This window comes from Puma concolor, chromosome C1, assembly GCF_028749965.1.
Source record: "Puma concolor isolate L17-30 chromosome C1, mPumCon1.1.hap2, whole genome shotgun sequence".
In the NCBI taxonomy this organism is placed as follows: domain Eukaryota; kingdom Metazoa; phylum Chordata; class Mammalia; order Carnivora; family Felidae; genus Puma; species Puma concolor.
Window position 1 is genome coordinate 41,267,501 of NC_141674.1, and position 13,596 is coordinate 41,281,096.

Here is a 13,596-nt window from a genome sequence, read left to right on the forward strand (position 1 = left end):
TGAGAAAAAGCAAGCTGTAGAATGATTCATGCTGTATTTATATAAAAATTTTAAAGTCAGAACAGGCTACATTTTTTTTAGATTTACACACACTCAGGAAAAGAATAAAAACATAGAATGACAAAACGAATAATACCGTAACAGTGTTGTAGGGTGACAAATGGTAGCTACACTTGTGGTGAGCACAACATAATATAGAGTTGAATCACTATGCTGTACACCTGAAACTAACGTAACACAGCGTGTCAACTATACTCAAATATAAAACATTTTTTAAAAATAAAAAAATGGAAGTAACAAAACCAAAATTCAGGATGGTGGGAGAAGGAAGAGGGGATGGTCCACAGGGTCTTCAACAGTCTCTGGTATAATTTATTTTTATTTATTTATTTATTTATTTAAATAAACATGTATTGTTTATTTTTTTTTCAACGTTTATCTATTTTTGGGAGAGAGAGAGACAGAGCATGAACGGGGGAGGGGCAGAGAGAGAGGGAGACACAGAATCGGAAACAGGCTCCAGGCTCTGAGCCATCAGCCCAGAGCCTGACACGGGGCTCGAACTCACGGACCGCGAGATCGTGACCTGGCTGAAGTCGGACGCTTAACCGACTGCGCCACCCAGGCGCCCCATAATTTATTTCTTAACAAGAAGAATATGAAATAAATGGGCATGATGTTAACATTTAAAAAGTTGGATGACAAGGGCATGGAGTTCATTTTATTATTTGTTATATTTTTCTGAAGGCTTAAAAATATTTCATAACTTCTGAAGTGGTGGAGATTTAAAGTCCAGTTTGTTTACCACTGACCCTCAATACTGGGTTGGGCCCAGAGCAGGCCTCAGGAGTGTTTGTTGAGTGACTAAATGAGTGTCTATGGTGTAGGTGGAACTGCTTTGCCTCCGCTCTGCTCAGACCCCACCAAGATGGCACTGACCAGGGACAGGGGCAGACAGACCTGTGTGGCCTCAAAGAAGATTGGGACCTGGAGAGCATGCAGTGAAGGCAGGTATGGTTCAGTATGAGGAAGATCCACTAGTGCTAGGAGACTGAGCTTGCTGCCCTGGAGGCCCACGGAGGGGCCAGAGGAGCCTGGAGTTGTAGAGTGGACTCAGGCAGGGATATAAGTGTGCAAGGAAGAGGATGAATGTGGCTTCTAGCCTCGGAGTTCAGGATTCTTTGATAGGTACCCTGTTCCATGCCCGCCTTCTCTCCTAGAAGCTTCTTTTCTGGGCCCAGTAGGGTGGTGCTTAGTCAGGGCTGGGCAGAAGGGACCTAACCAGACTCCAGATTTACAGACTTCAACTCAGAGCAGGAAGAGAGCAGCCAGGCCTGGACTCTCTGTATTTTCCAAAGGAGGGACCAGAAGTCTAGGGAGGATACAGAACGTGGCCAAAATCATACAATAAACATGGTCAAGGCAAAACTCACCAGGCAACCGTCCCCCAGGCTGGGAGGGGGGGGTGTCCCCCAGTGACCCAACTTCTAAGCCTTCACCCAGGATGCACACACAGGCCCTATGGAGGCCTGCAGCTGCAGCTGGCACCAGCCTCACCTTCCTGTTCATGTGTTAGTCCTGAGGCCCTTGGCAAATATTGTCCCTGGTGGTGAGGCTCCAGGTAGGGCAGGCACCTCCCAGCTCACCTGAGCCAGATCTCCACCCAGCAACCTCCTAGCAGTCAGGGCTTCCAGCAGACGCCCCTACCCACCCAGGCCCAGGAAGGGGAGAGCTGCTCCACATCTCCCAGCACCTAACTCTATCACTGCTAACAGGGGCAGTGCAGGGATTCTACACAGTTCCTCAGTGGGGTGGGGATGAGCGGGAGAGCCATATTGAAAGTGACAACACCCACCTTTACTACCCCAGTTCCTGCTGCACCCAGTGGGCACAGCTGATTCATATCTTAGCTTTTCAATTCCTTCAAATATCCCAGAAGATGAAACAGTATGGCATGCAGGTGGGGGCTCTGGAATCAGAGAGAGCTGGGTTCAAATCCCAGGTACACCCTTCACCTCCCGGGTGAAGGGATGCAGGTCACCCAAGAGTTATGCCTCAGTTTCTTCATCTGTAACGGAGATGATAATAACAGAGCCCACCCACAGGTGTAAACGCCACGAAGGGAGGGAGACGGCTCTGACGTGGCCGCTACTACAGCCAGCTTCGTGCGAAAGTTGGGACCCAGAGCTGAGTGATCGCCCCTGGGTCCCCGGCGCCTCCACTCTCCTCGCGCGAGTGTCCGCAGCCCTCTCCCACTCCCCGGCTCCCGGACGCCGGGCGCGACGCCTGGCAGGGGTGAGGGGCTGGAAGCCGCAGTGCGGGCGGTGGGCCGGTGGCAGGGGAAATGCCCGGCCCCGCGCCCGTCCCCCAACCACCCACCCCACCCCGGGGCCGCCCCCACCGCGCACTTACCCCGCCGGCAGGGCGTCCGCGGCGCCGGCCGAGCTCATGGCGGAAGGGGGCAGGCAGCGTGCCCCCGCCGGACGCCAGCCGCGGCCCAGGTGCTGCCGCCGGAACCCCAAGGCGGGCGCTGTGAGGCCCAGCCGCAGACGCGGCGGCCGGGGAGGGGCGCGCCGGGGGCGGGGAAGGCGGCGGGGCCGGGCCGGGCCTCGGTCTGCCCGCCCGCGCAGTGGGGCCACGGCAGCCGCCCGTCTGTGGCCGACTGGACGCTGGGGCTGGGCGGGGGGCGGCCTCAGAATGCGACCCCCGCCCTCAGCTCTCACAGGTGAGAGGCCCGGGCACCCCAGGTCCGCCGGGCCCATGCCGTGTGCCCTCCGTGCGCAGCCCCAGGGGCCGGAGCTCGCTCCTGCCTCACACAGCCCCACCTATCTGTGGCCAGAAAGTTCGTAGGCCCGAGGTCCACCTCCCGGCCGCTCTCCCCTCCCCCACAGCTCCCGCCTCGCTGCGGCCCCCACCCGAGCCCTTCGTCATCCTACTGCATTGGTGGGGGGCATTCACGCCAGGAAACACGCGGCCTCCCGAGTCAGGCTTAGGTTTTAGCACTCCGTTTTGCCCGCTGCATGACTGTGCCTGCGGCAGCGGACAAGAAGATGGAAAATAGCGTGGTTTAACACTCACTAGTCAGTAGTTCACACTCGCCTTCTCAAATAGTCCCCATAGCTGCCATTTTACAGACAGAAGTTGAGGCACAGAGTTTATGTGACTTGCTCAAGTCAATTCACCTAATAAGTGGCTAGTTGTGATTGGAGCCTGGCCCTCCTGACTCCAAGGTGGACACACTCTTGCCTTTTTTCCCCCTTGGTGCCCTCCCCTCTGGGTCCCCAACCCGTATATGGGATCATGCATAACACTCCTCAAATGCTGTGTGCTTAGCCCTGAGGTATATGTCTAGGGCCAAGGTTGAAGCCCACCTGGCCTTCTGACAGAAAGAGCCACTGGCCCATGAAGAGTTAACCAGCCACCACTTCCAGGCCCCAGATGCTCTTAACCATGACTCATCAGAGCACGTGGCTGCCATTAGAACTGTCCCTTCACAAAGGCAGGGGACAGGAGGAGGAGGGACTCCAGGCCCCTGGATCAACCCTTAGCTCCAGGATGTCAGAAGAGGAAGCAGGAGGAGCCTGTAGAAGCAGCCATAGTAGGAAGATGGCTCAGACTAGGTTCAGGGAGAGCCAGGCAGATTGGGCCTTGCGGCAGAGGGGAGAGGTTAAGGAGATTACTGTTAAATCTAGACGGGCTTCCTGGAAAGGTAGTCAATTCTTATCCTGCCCATATGTGAGCAGAGGCTAGATGTTCACTTTCAAGGATCATTCTACTTCTCTGATTCTCAGGCACAGGCACAGAAAAGGTAATTAAATACAAGAAGCAGACTATAATGACATCCATAGACTGGAGGGGTGGGGTGAGGGTTTCTTGGAGAAGGTGGGCACAGAGTTGAGCCTTCAAGTTTATATTGTTTATACACAATAAAGTCATGGAAAGGGTGTACCAGATGGAAGAACAGCATGGGTGAAAGCAGGGAGGTGGGCAAAGGCACACAGATGTCAGCTGGAGTTTGTGAAGCTTGTGAGAAGACCAGCAATGTGCATGAAGAGGAGACTCGGTAAAGAGGCTGGGGCCCCTATCACACATCATGTCCTTTCAAGTCTCTGGGCACGTGTACACGCTCTTCCCTCTGCCTGGGACACACCTTCCTCCCTTGTTACTTATTATTCATTCATTTAATCAGGGTTAGATCCAGAAACTTACAATTGGAAGCCTTCTTTAAAAAAAAAAAAAAAGAATACAAATTTACCAACATACAACTTCCAGGGTCCTGTGAGAGCCCTGGAAAGGGCCGAGTGAGGGGTTCTGAAGCTTTGTGCTACATTAGCTACAGGTAAATCTTTGTTGTATTTGACCAACATTTATTAAGGGCCTGACATATGCCAAAACTTCTGGCCCTGCAGGTTTCAGTTCAGGCACTACATCTAGCTGGGTCAGGGGCTTCCTAGGCACACACTGCCCCAACCCCCTCTGACCTGCCCTCATCACCCTGGGCTGACACCATCTGTGTGTGAGAGTGGTAGAGTGAGGTTTGTATGTGACTGTCTCTGCCATCAGACTGGGAGCTTTTGGAGGGTCGAATCTGGTCGGACATCTCTGTATCAGTGTCTGATTAATCACCAAATACCAACACTAGGCCTAGCACTTTACCATTTCCCTCTGAGGTAATTATAATAATGACTGATGTTCACCAAAAGCTTATTACATGACACACATGTTAAGTGTATAACATGGATTATCTCATTTAATCCTTTTAACCATCTCTCTGAGCCTCAGTTTCCTCATTAGTAAAATGGAAATACTGCCTGCGTCAAAGGGTGGTTGTGAGGATTAAGAATTCATGTATCTAAAATCCCCAGCACGGTGCCTGATGTGTAACACAGTTACATGCAGTGCTCTGATGGTGGTGATAGTGAGGTGGATGCCATTATTCTCAGCCTTTTACAGATGAAAACTGAAGCTCAGTAAGATAAGCAGCCATGCTGCCTTTGGAGCTGGAGCTGTCCCCACACAACAGTGGCAGTGATGCTAGAGCCACTCACCTCATGAGTCAGAGCAGCAAAGTGGCCCACCCCTCAGGAGGGCTCCACCCAGGCAGCTCCCAGCCCCCAGGAGCTCTGGGCCCAGCCGGAAGCCTGAGCAGCCTAGGAGTCATCATTATTTCTGCCTCCCAACCCAGGTGACTTGCCCATCCCCACCTGGAGCTGACAGCCAAGCTGTGGGGACCAGGAGAGTAACCGGAGTCCTGGGTCCCTTCCTTCCTTGCTGGGAGAGTTTCCTAGTGCTTTGTGCATGCAAGCCACCAGGCCTGCTTCCTCTCTTATTTTCTCCCTAACCTGCAAGAAAAATCACTGGGCTCACCACACCTGATGGCCCTGAGAACCTCCAGGGACTACTTTTACCAGCACCATCTCTCAGCTTAAGAAGGGCCCCAATAAATATCTGTTTCATGAGACCTCCTCAGGATGCTCCAAAAAGCTCCACAGTGGCTTTATCTCCCATCCCACAGATGAGAAAACTGAGGCTTGGACCAAGTGTGATTTGGAATCAGGTCTTGACTCTTTATCCCGTAGGAAAAGTATGTGGAAATGGGAGGGGTATCATAGAAATAAGGCTGTGAGCATGTGAACAGTGATGCCATTGTTGTAGAAACAGCTTAAGTTGTGAAATCGGCTCTGCCTCTCTCTCTCTGACCCTCAGTCTCCCCATCTGTAAACCTGAGATAACAGTGCCAGCCTTTCAGGGATGCTGTGAGGCTTACTGAACATTCCTTGGGTTGACCCTTGGCACCTTCCCCTTCATCCCCCCTTCTCAGTCCCTTCCTCCAGGCCTTTCCCTGGCATGAAGCACCTGTCCACTAGCTGTCTCTACCAATCCAGAACTAGCCATTGAGACTTTAGAGCTACACCCCCCCAACCCAGCGGGCTAGTGACTGTAAAGCGGGTTTTCTTAAAATGAATGGGCCCCACCCAACAGATTACAGGCTTGGGCAGGTTAATAATTCACAATCAACAGGCCCATCAAGAAAGGGCCCTTGAACAGGGCTGTGACAGTCACAGTTCTGAAATATTCCTTGGCAGGGACTCTTAGGGAGGACCTAGGCCTACGTGTTGGGCCAGCCTCCTCCCTCTCCATGAACTCTGACTCCCGCTAGCTTGGGAGTAACCTCGGGCAAGTTACTACCCCACTCTAGCCCTTAGGTTCCTTTTCTCCCCATATAAAGGGGAGAGAAGGATGGACCAGGAGTTCAAAGCCCTTCCTTGCTCTGATGATCTTGGTTCTGGGATCTGAGCTCTTCTACCAAAGTCTGGTCTCCAGGAGCTGCTGAAAGTGGATCTAAGGAAGGAGCCCCAGTCACTCATGAGGGACCAAGAACTGTTTTGATTAAAAAAAAAAAAAAAAAAAAAAAAGAGGCAGAGCTCTAATGAGGTGTTTCAGGCATTGACTGGCATCCTGCCGGGGGTTAGAAGTTGGACTGCACAGCCAGGAAGATCTGGCTGGATTCCTGGCCCCACCATGTCCTAGCTGTCCAGCCCCAAGAAAATGACTGTATGAGCTTGAGGCAGGGCAGGGAGTGATTCAGAGAGCAGGTGAGCACCCCAGCTCTGACACCCTGGATCAGTGACTTCAGCCCTGAAAGGGGGATGATGACAGCACCAACCTCATGGGCTGCTGCAAGGACTGAATGAGGTAACACACATAAAACACTTGGAACAGGGCCTTATTATTGATCTTTGAGTTTTAGTTTCCTTCCCTATAAAGCAGGGATAACAGGATTGCTGTGAACATGAAATGAGCAAATGGACCCAAAAGAGCTTTGGAACCATATAAGGCTGTCCAGAGAAGAGGGATTTCTTCTAAGATGTGCACACAGGCCTGGCCAGGACCACAAGGACATCCAATTGGACACGTACTACATACCTTCACGGCAAATGTGCTACCTCACACACTGCCAAAGGGAGCAGAAACTGGCAACATCTTTCAGAAGGGCAACTGGAATTTTGAATGAAAACCTTAGAAAGATGATGCAGTAACACCTAGGTAACAAATGTGTCTTTTTTGTTTGTTTGTTTGAATTTTATTTATTTAAGGGCGCCTGGGTGGCTCAGTTCGTTAAGCGTCTGACTTAGGCTCAAGTCATGATCTCATGGCTCGTGAGTTTGAGCCCCACATCGGGCTCTGTGCTGACAGCTCTGAGCCTGGAGCCTGCTTCAGATTCTGTGTCTCCCTCTCTGTCTGCCCATCCCCTGCTTGTGCTGTCTCTGTCTCTCTCTCAAAAATAAACAAACTTTAAAAAAATTTTTAAAGTTTGTTTATTTTTGAGAGAGAGAGAGAAAGTGTGTGAGCATGCAAAAGCTGGGGAGGGGCAAAGTGAGGGAGAGAATCCCAAGCAGGCTCCCCACCCTGGGCCCAGAGCCTGACATGGGGCTAGATCCTAAGAACAATGAGATCATGACCTGAGCCAAAATCAAGAGTCAAGTGTTCAACTGACTGAGCCACCCAGGTGTCCCAGACAACAAACGTGTCTTAAGAAATAGTCATGGATATAAAGATTTCTGGTACAAAGATGTTCATCATAGTGTTTTCTATAATAAGGACACAACTAGAAATAACCTAAATGCCCATCAATAAGGAATTAATTCAGTGAATTATAGTGAATTTGTAGGGTGAAATATTCTGCAGATATTTAAATTATGTTTATAGAGAATTTCCTTTTTTTTAAGTTTATTTACTTTTGAGAGCAGGAGAGAGAAAGAGAGAGGGAGAGAGAGGAAAGAGCACGCACACATGGGGTAGGGGCAGAGAGAGAATCCCAAGCTGGCTCCACCCTGTGGGGCTCAAACCCACGAACCAGGAGATCATGACCTGAGCTGAAATCAAGAGTCATAGGCCCAACTGGCTGAGCCACCCAGGTACCCCATTTATAGAGAATTTCTTTGCCTGGATTACTACATTGTCTCCCAGGTAGTTTCTCTGCTCCTTCCCTGGTCCCCATATTATCTTTTCCACATAGCACCAGACCCATTTGATCTGATCATGTCACTTGTTTGTTCAAAACCCTGCAGTGGCTCCCCATGGTGTTCAGTGCAAAAGCTAAAGTCTTCACATGGCCCGAAGCCCTGAATGACCTGCACCCCATATCTCTCTCTGACATCATCTCCCTTTACTCTCTCTTCATATTCAGCCACTCTGGCCTCCTTGCTTTTTTCTAAATATGCCAGACATGCTCTCACCTCAGGCCCTTTGCACTTGCTATTCCTTCCGTCTAGAATGCTCTTCCTGCAGATATTCATATAATTACTTCCCCACCTGCTTCAGATCTCAGCTCAAATGTCACCTTCTCCATGAGGCCTTCCCTGACCATTCTATTTAATGTAACCTTTGCCCTCATGGTCCCTATTCCTTTACACTGCATGATTTTTTCCATAGCACTTGTTCTCTGACATCCTGAATATTTTGCTTATTCATTTATTTTCTGTCTCTCCCCATTAAATTCTATACTCCACAAGGGCAGGGCTGGTATTTTTCTTTTTTTCATTTTGGTTCTCTAATATATTTCCAGTGCCCAAAACAGTGCCTGGCACACAGATGTTCAGTAATTATTGCCTGAATATGTTTTCTGGAAGGTGGGAAAATATTTAAAAAGCAGAATACAAAATTAGTACTAAAGAAAAAAACCCCGGTGTGTATGCATTTGAGAAAGCACACAGAGGCTCCATTTCCTCATCTATTAAAATTGCAGACAACAAGACCTCCCTGGTCAGAGTTGAGGTGAATGGAAGGTGATGATGCATGTCAAATCAGGGCACAGCCAAGCACAGATCTTGCTGTTATCAGATCACTGAGGCAGCAGGGTGGCAGGGGATGGGGATGTTGTAGAGGTAGGGGCCTAGTTCAGAGGGTGCAGGGGAGAGAAGCTGGGGCTGGAGGGAGCAGTAGTAAGTGAGGGAGAAAGGGGAGGGTAGTGCTGGGCACTGAGCCTGTGGAAAGATCATCCTTTTTTTTTTTTTTTAAGTTTATTTATTTATTTTGAGAGAGCATGTGTGAGCAGAGAGGGGCAGAGAGACAGAGAGGGAGAGAATCCCAAGCAGGCTCTGCACTAACAGTGCAGGGCTCAATCTCACAACTGTGAGATCAAGTTCTGAGCTAAAATCAAGGAACGCTTGGAATGCTTACCCAACTGAGTCCCCCCCCCCCCCCAGGTGCCCTGAGAGGTCATCTTTCTTTGACTGGCCTGTCTTGTGCTCAGGGACAGTGCTTTTTTGTGCCCTTCAGTCACCTATGTATAAAGGAAGTATCCAACCATACATCTACTTGGAAAGGCAGCAGAGTTACCTTCAATCTGAGACTTAGATACTCTATCTGGGGAGGGTGTTTATTAGTTGGAGATGGATTCTTGCAGGGATGGGTCTTGCCAGGGCAGACTCTGCGAGGGAGTAGAGGGACACCTGAGGCTGTGGGAGGGAATAAGCAGGGACAAACTTCATTCCATGAGGAAAAAAGGGAGTCAAAAGGTATGGAGCATCTGGCACAGGGCTACCTGGATGGGGCACCTGATGTCCCACTCACTGTCATAAGTCCTAATATAATTGTCCTGCTGGGGGACATGGGACAAATCCAGCCACTTAGTAGGGTGGGGGAAAGATTTTACCTAAAAGCAATAGATTTCTTCTCTGCTGTTCATCTGAAGAGGGCTGGTATTGGGAAAGGAAAGGAAGGCCTGGGAATCTTGGCTTAAGAGAGAAATTTCCTCCTCTCTCCTGGAAAGGAAGATGTGGGAAAACATATACTGCACCATCACAGAAGTAGAAGTTCTATAGTTAGGCTCCTATCAGGATGATTGAGGGACTTGATGAGGGGCCACAGAATCATAAAAGTCCTCTGTTACTGATTCCCTGAAGTGTTTTTTTGTTTGTTTGTTTCTTTTTTGAGAGAGACAGAGCGCGCACGCGCATGCATGAGTCAAAGAGGAGCACAGGGATAGAGACAGAATCTTAAGCAGGTTGTATACCCAGTGCAGAGCCTGATGCAGGGCTTGGTCTCACGAACCATGAAATCATGACCTGGGTCAAAATCAAGAGTTGGTCACTTAACCGAATGAGCCACCCAGGTGCCCACCTCACCCCCCCGCCCCGCCCCGCCGTAAGGTGCTTTAAAAAGTTGCAGCCTTATATATACAATGGAATACTACTTGGCAATGAGAAAGAATGAAATCCTGCCATTTGCAGCAACGTGGATGGAACTGGAGGGTATTATGCTAAGTGAAATAAGTCAGAGAAAGACAGATATCATGTTTTCACTCATATGTGGAACTTGAGAAATTTAACAGAAGACCATGGAGGAAGGGAAGGGGAAAAAATAGTTACAAACAGAAAGGGAGGGAGGCAAACCATAAGAGACTCTTAAAAAGAGAGAATAAACTGAGGGTTAATGGGGGGACAGTGGGGGAGAGGGGAAAATGGGTGATGGGCATTGAGGAGGGCACTTGTTGGGATGAGCAGTGGGTGTTGTATGTAAGTGATGAATCATGGGAATCTACCCCCAGAACCAAGAGCACACTGTACACACTGTATGTTAGCCAACTTGACAATAAATTATATATACATTTTAAATTAAAAAAAAAAGTTACAGCCTGGTTTTAGGTCAAGCTGGAGAGGAATCGGGAAGGGTGTGTCCCATCCTTGGGATGGGGTGATACAGTGAAGAGCTTCAGGGACCATTGCCCTATAAGTCCCCCCACCCCTCCTGGGCCAGTGTGGTGGTGGTAGTCAGGCTGAGAATGGGGCTGGGGTTGGCAAAGTCACAACTGCAGGAGAGTGGTGGGTGGCACAGGCCCCCAGAGGGTGCTACAAGGGACTAGTTCCCAGCTCTTAGGCTGTCTTAGGCTGAGCTGGAAGACTCTCAGAGCGACGGGCAGGGGTGCTCTAGGGAAATCATATTTTGGATACTTCATGAAACTATGACTTTATTTGAAAGGCCTGCTCACTGGCCACATTTACCTTACAACACTGAGCCCCCCCTAACTTGTTTTTAGGGAACTACTTCTCCTTCCCTCCTTTCTAGCCCCATTGGCCGAATGGTAGAGCCTCTTAATTTGATTCCACCTCTCAGGGCACAGTGATTAGTTGAAGGAATGGCCAACTGGAATATTTCCCTGAGCTTTTTCAAACTAGACTGGTGGAGAAGCCCCTTCTAGCTGAGGGACTAATGACAACAATCAGTAACACTCCTTGGTTACACTGTCTGTGTGTTAGGCACTGTTCTCAGTGCTTTACATAAATTAATTCACACAATCCTCATAACCACCCTGTGACGCAAGTCCTAACATCACCTTGTTTTACAGATGAGGAAGGTGAAATACAGAGAAGTTAAATAACCTGCCCAAAGTTACACTGTCAGAAAGTCCCAGAGTCAGGATCCAAAATCAGCCTGTGTGGCTCCAGGGTGCTTTTTACTGCTTTGTCTTACTATCCCAAGCCTTGAGCTTGGAAGCTGCTGGTAGTCATGCCTTGCACAGAATGGAGAAGTACAAGAGAATGACTTACAAGAGAATGGAGCTGACCGCAGAGAGAAACTGAATTGAGAAGCAGAAATTTTCAGGAGAAGGACAAGCAACTCAAATCACAGATTTGGAGATAAATCAGGAATTGGCACGCTGGCAGAGCTAACACTGCAACCTACATAATCTATCTCCAATTGACCTCAAGACAGAACCAAAAATGTCCCAAGTCAGAATCCTTAATAAAAAGGGACAAAGGTTACCTGGAGTTTCCCATGGTATCCTCACCAGAGATTGAGGATTTGAGGGCTGCAAACCCTCTCACACCCTGTGCGGCTGTCCTTGACAACAGAAGGTAGGTGGGAACCTTGGGACCAGAAACTTCAATAGTGTAGAACCCTGGAGTTTTAAATCCTGAGTCTCACAGTTCACCTGTGAATTATCACCCAAGCCTTAACTCACAGAATCTGAGAATCGTAGAGGTGAACACTCAGCACTGGTCTCCAGTCCAGATCCTGTCCTGAGGAAGGGCCCCCAAAGCTGCTCCAAGAATCCAGTCACCAAATTCGAAACTGCCTGCCTGGAGGCATCTGACAGCTCCTGGAGCTCAGGGCTCAAACTGACAGCAGGAATTCTGTTGATGGCAGTCCCAGGAAGCCCCAGCCTCTTTGGCTGGGCCCCTCCATTCTCAGAGGGGCCCCTCCCTCCCACAGCAACGCTGCTACTTAATCACTCTCTCAAAAGCAATCTGCCTGCTACACTTTCCCCTTTGCTCCCGGTGCTGCCTCCTACAGGAGCAGTCTTGAGTGTGGCAGGTTACTGGTATGGCTAAGAAGGGGCCCTGTTTGTAGTGCCAGCAGTTGGTGGTCCCCACTGTAAGATGTACGGGCACCATTTCTCTTTCCTAACACTTCCTGGCTACCCAATTCTAGTGCCTGGAATCCTACCATTGGCTACCAAACCTTTCAGAATCTCCTCTGTTCCCTAGTTCCCTAGTTCCCTCATACGAAGGCTAAGAAGGAAGTGAACTCACATTTACCGAACACCAAATATGCCCCAGTGGCTGTCTGTTAGGTCTTTAACCAATGGGACTTCATTAGGTCTTCCCACCACTCAGTGAGTAGCTATGATTTTATAGGTGAGTAAACTTAAGTAGGCACAGACCAAGTAATTGAATCAAGGCCATAGAGCTAGTAACTGGCAGCCTAGGGGCTGGGCACCCTCCAACCTCTTCACCCTTTGGCCAGGCTGTGGGAGACCAGACAGCATGGTGGATGAGGGGTGAGGGTAGGGAAGTCACAGCTGGGAGAATGGAGACCTGGTCTTGTGCCTCAGGTATGAGACTTTGTGGGGACAACTAGGAGTATTCTCTGGATATTTGTGTCCAGCAAGTTCCACCTGAAGTATAAAGGCACATGTGTTCAGGCCTTCCTATATACTCCCTCACCCAGGCCCAAGGAGGGATGCAGAGGCCTCTACTTGGCCAGTCTCCCTTCCCCCTCCCATCATTAGTGATTCTGAGTGTTACCTCCCAGTTTGTCTATTCACCACTTAGCAGTTCTTCCTCCTTAGCTTCTTTCCCCTCACCACCCTGCATTCTCCTAATCCACACCCCAGCATCCACCCTGGATCATCATGCCAGCCTCCCCTCTGGTCTCCCTACCTCCCTCCACACTGTGACATCAGCAGCATGCACACATTTGAAACTCAGAAGGTTCCTGGTGCCTACAGGACAGAGCAGAACCCGATTCTCACAGGCAGGGCAAGCTTTGGGCAAGAAATTCATCTGGACATAGCCATTGTTCCCTATCCCAACCAGGAGATCTCACCGTCCTTGGAAATTATTCCCTCATGTCCTCATCAAAACTGAAGCACACTCTAAGACCCTGTCCTCTGTCCATGTGTACCGGGGAGACAGAAAAGGGTGACACGGACTCAGTGTTGAAATGGTCTGTCCCTCAACAAATCCTTTCTCCCTGGGGTAGCAGGGTTACCTTTTTTTTTTTCTTTTAAGTTTATTTATTTTGAGAGAGAGAGAGAGAGAGAGAGCGAGCAAGCGAGGGAGGGGCAGAAAGAGAGGAAGAGAGAGA

General features: G+C 49.7%; 1 protein-coding gene across 9 annotated transcripts in view; it reads right to left on the minus strand.

The window, feature by feature from the left end:
* The window catches only part of TTC39A (tetratricopeptide repeat domain 39A), a 54,883-nt gene that overhangs the window by 38,950 nt on the left and 2,337 nt on the right, over positions 1 to 13,596 (minus strand). The window contains exon 1 of one of the 9 annotated variants that reach the window (XM_025931413.2): positions 2,916 to 3,067. The exons of 2 other annotated variants lie outside the window; for them this stretch is intronic. Coding sequence is in view for 5 of the 7 variants with exons in the window: in XM_086716942.1 (XP_086573068.1) it covers positions 2,413 to 2,762 (350 nt within the window). In the remaining 2 variants the exon portion in view is untranslated. Of the gene's footprint in view, positions 1 to 1,855; positions 2,015 to 2,412; positions 2,858 to 2,915; positions 3,068 to 13,596 lie in introns of those variants that run through there. 6 more of the 9 variants (XM_086716942.1, XM_086716939.1, XM_086716940.1 and 3 more) reach the window with 6 other exon arrangements.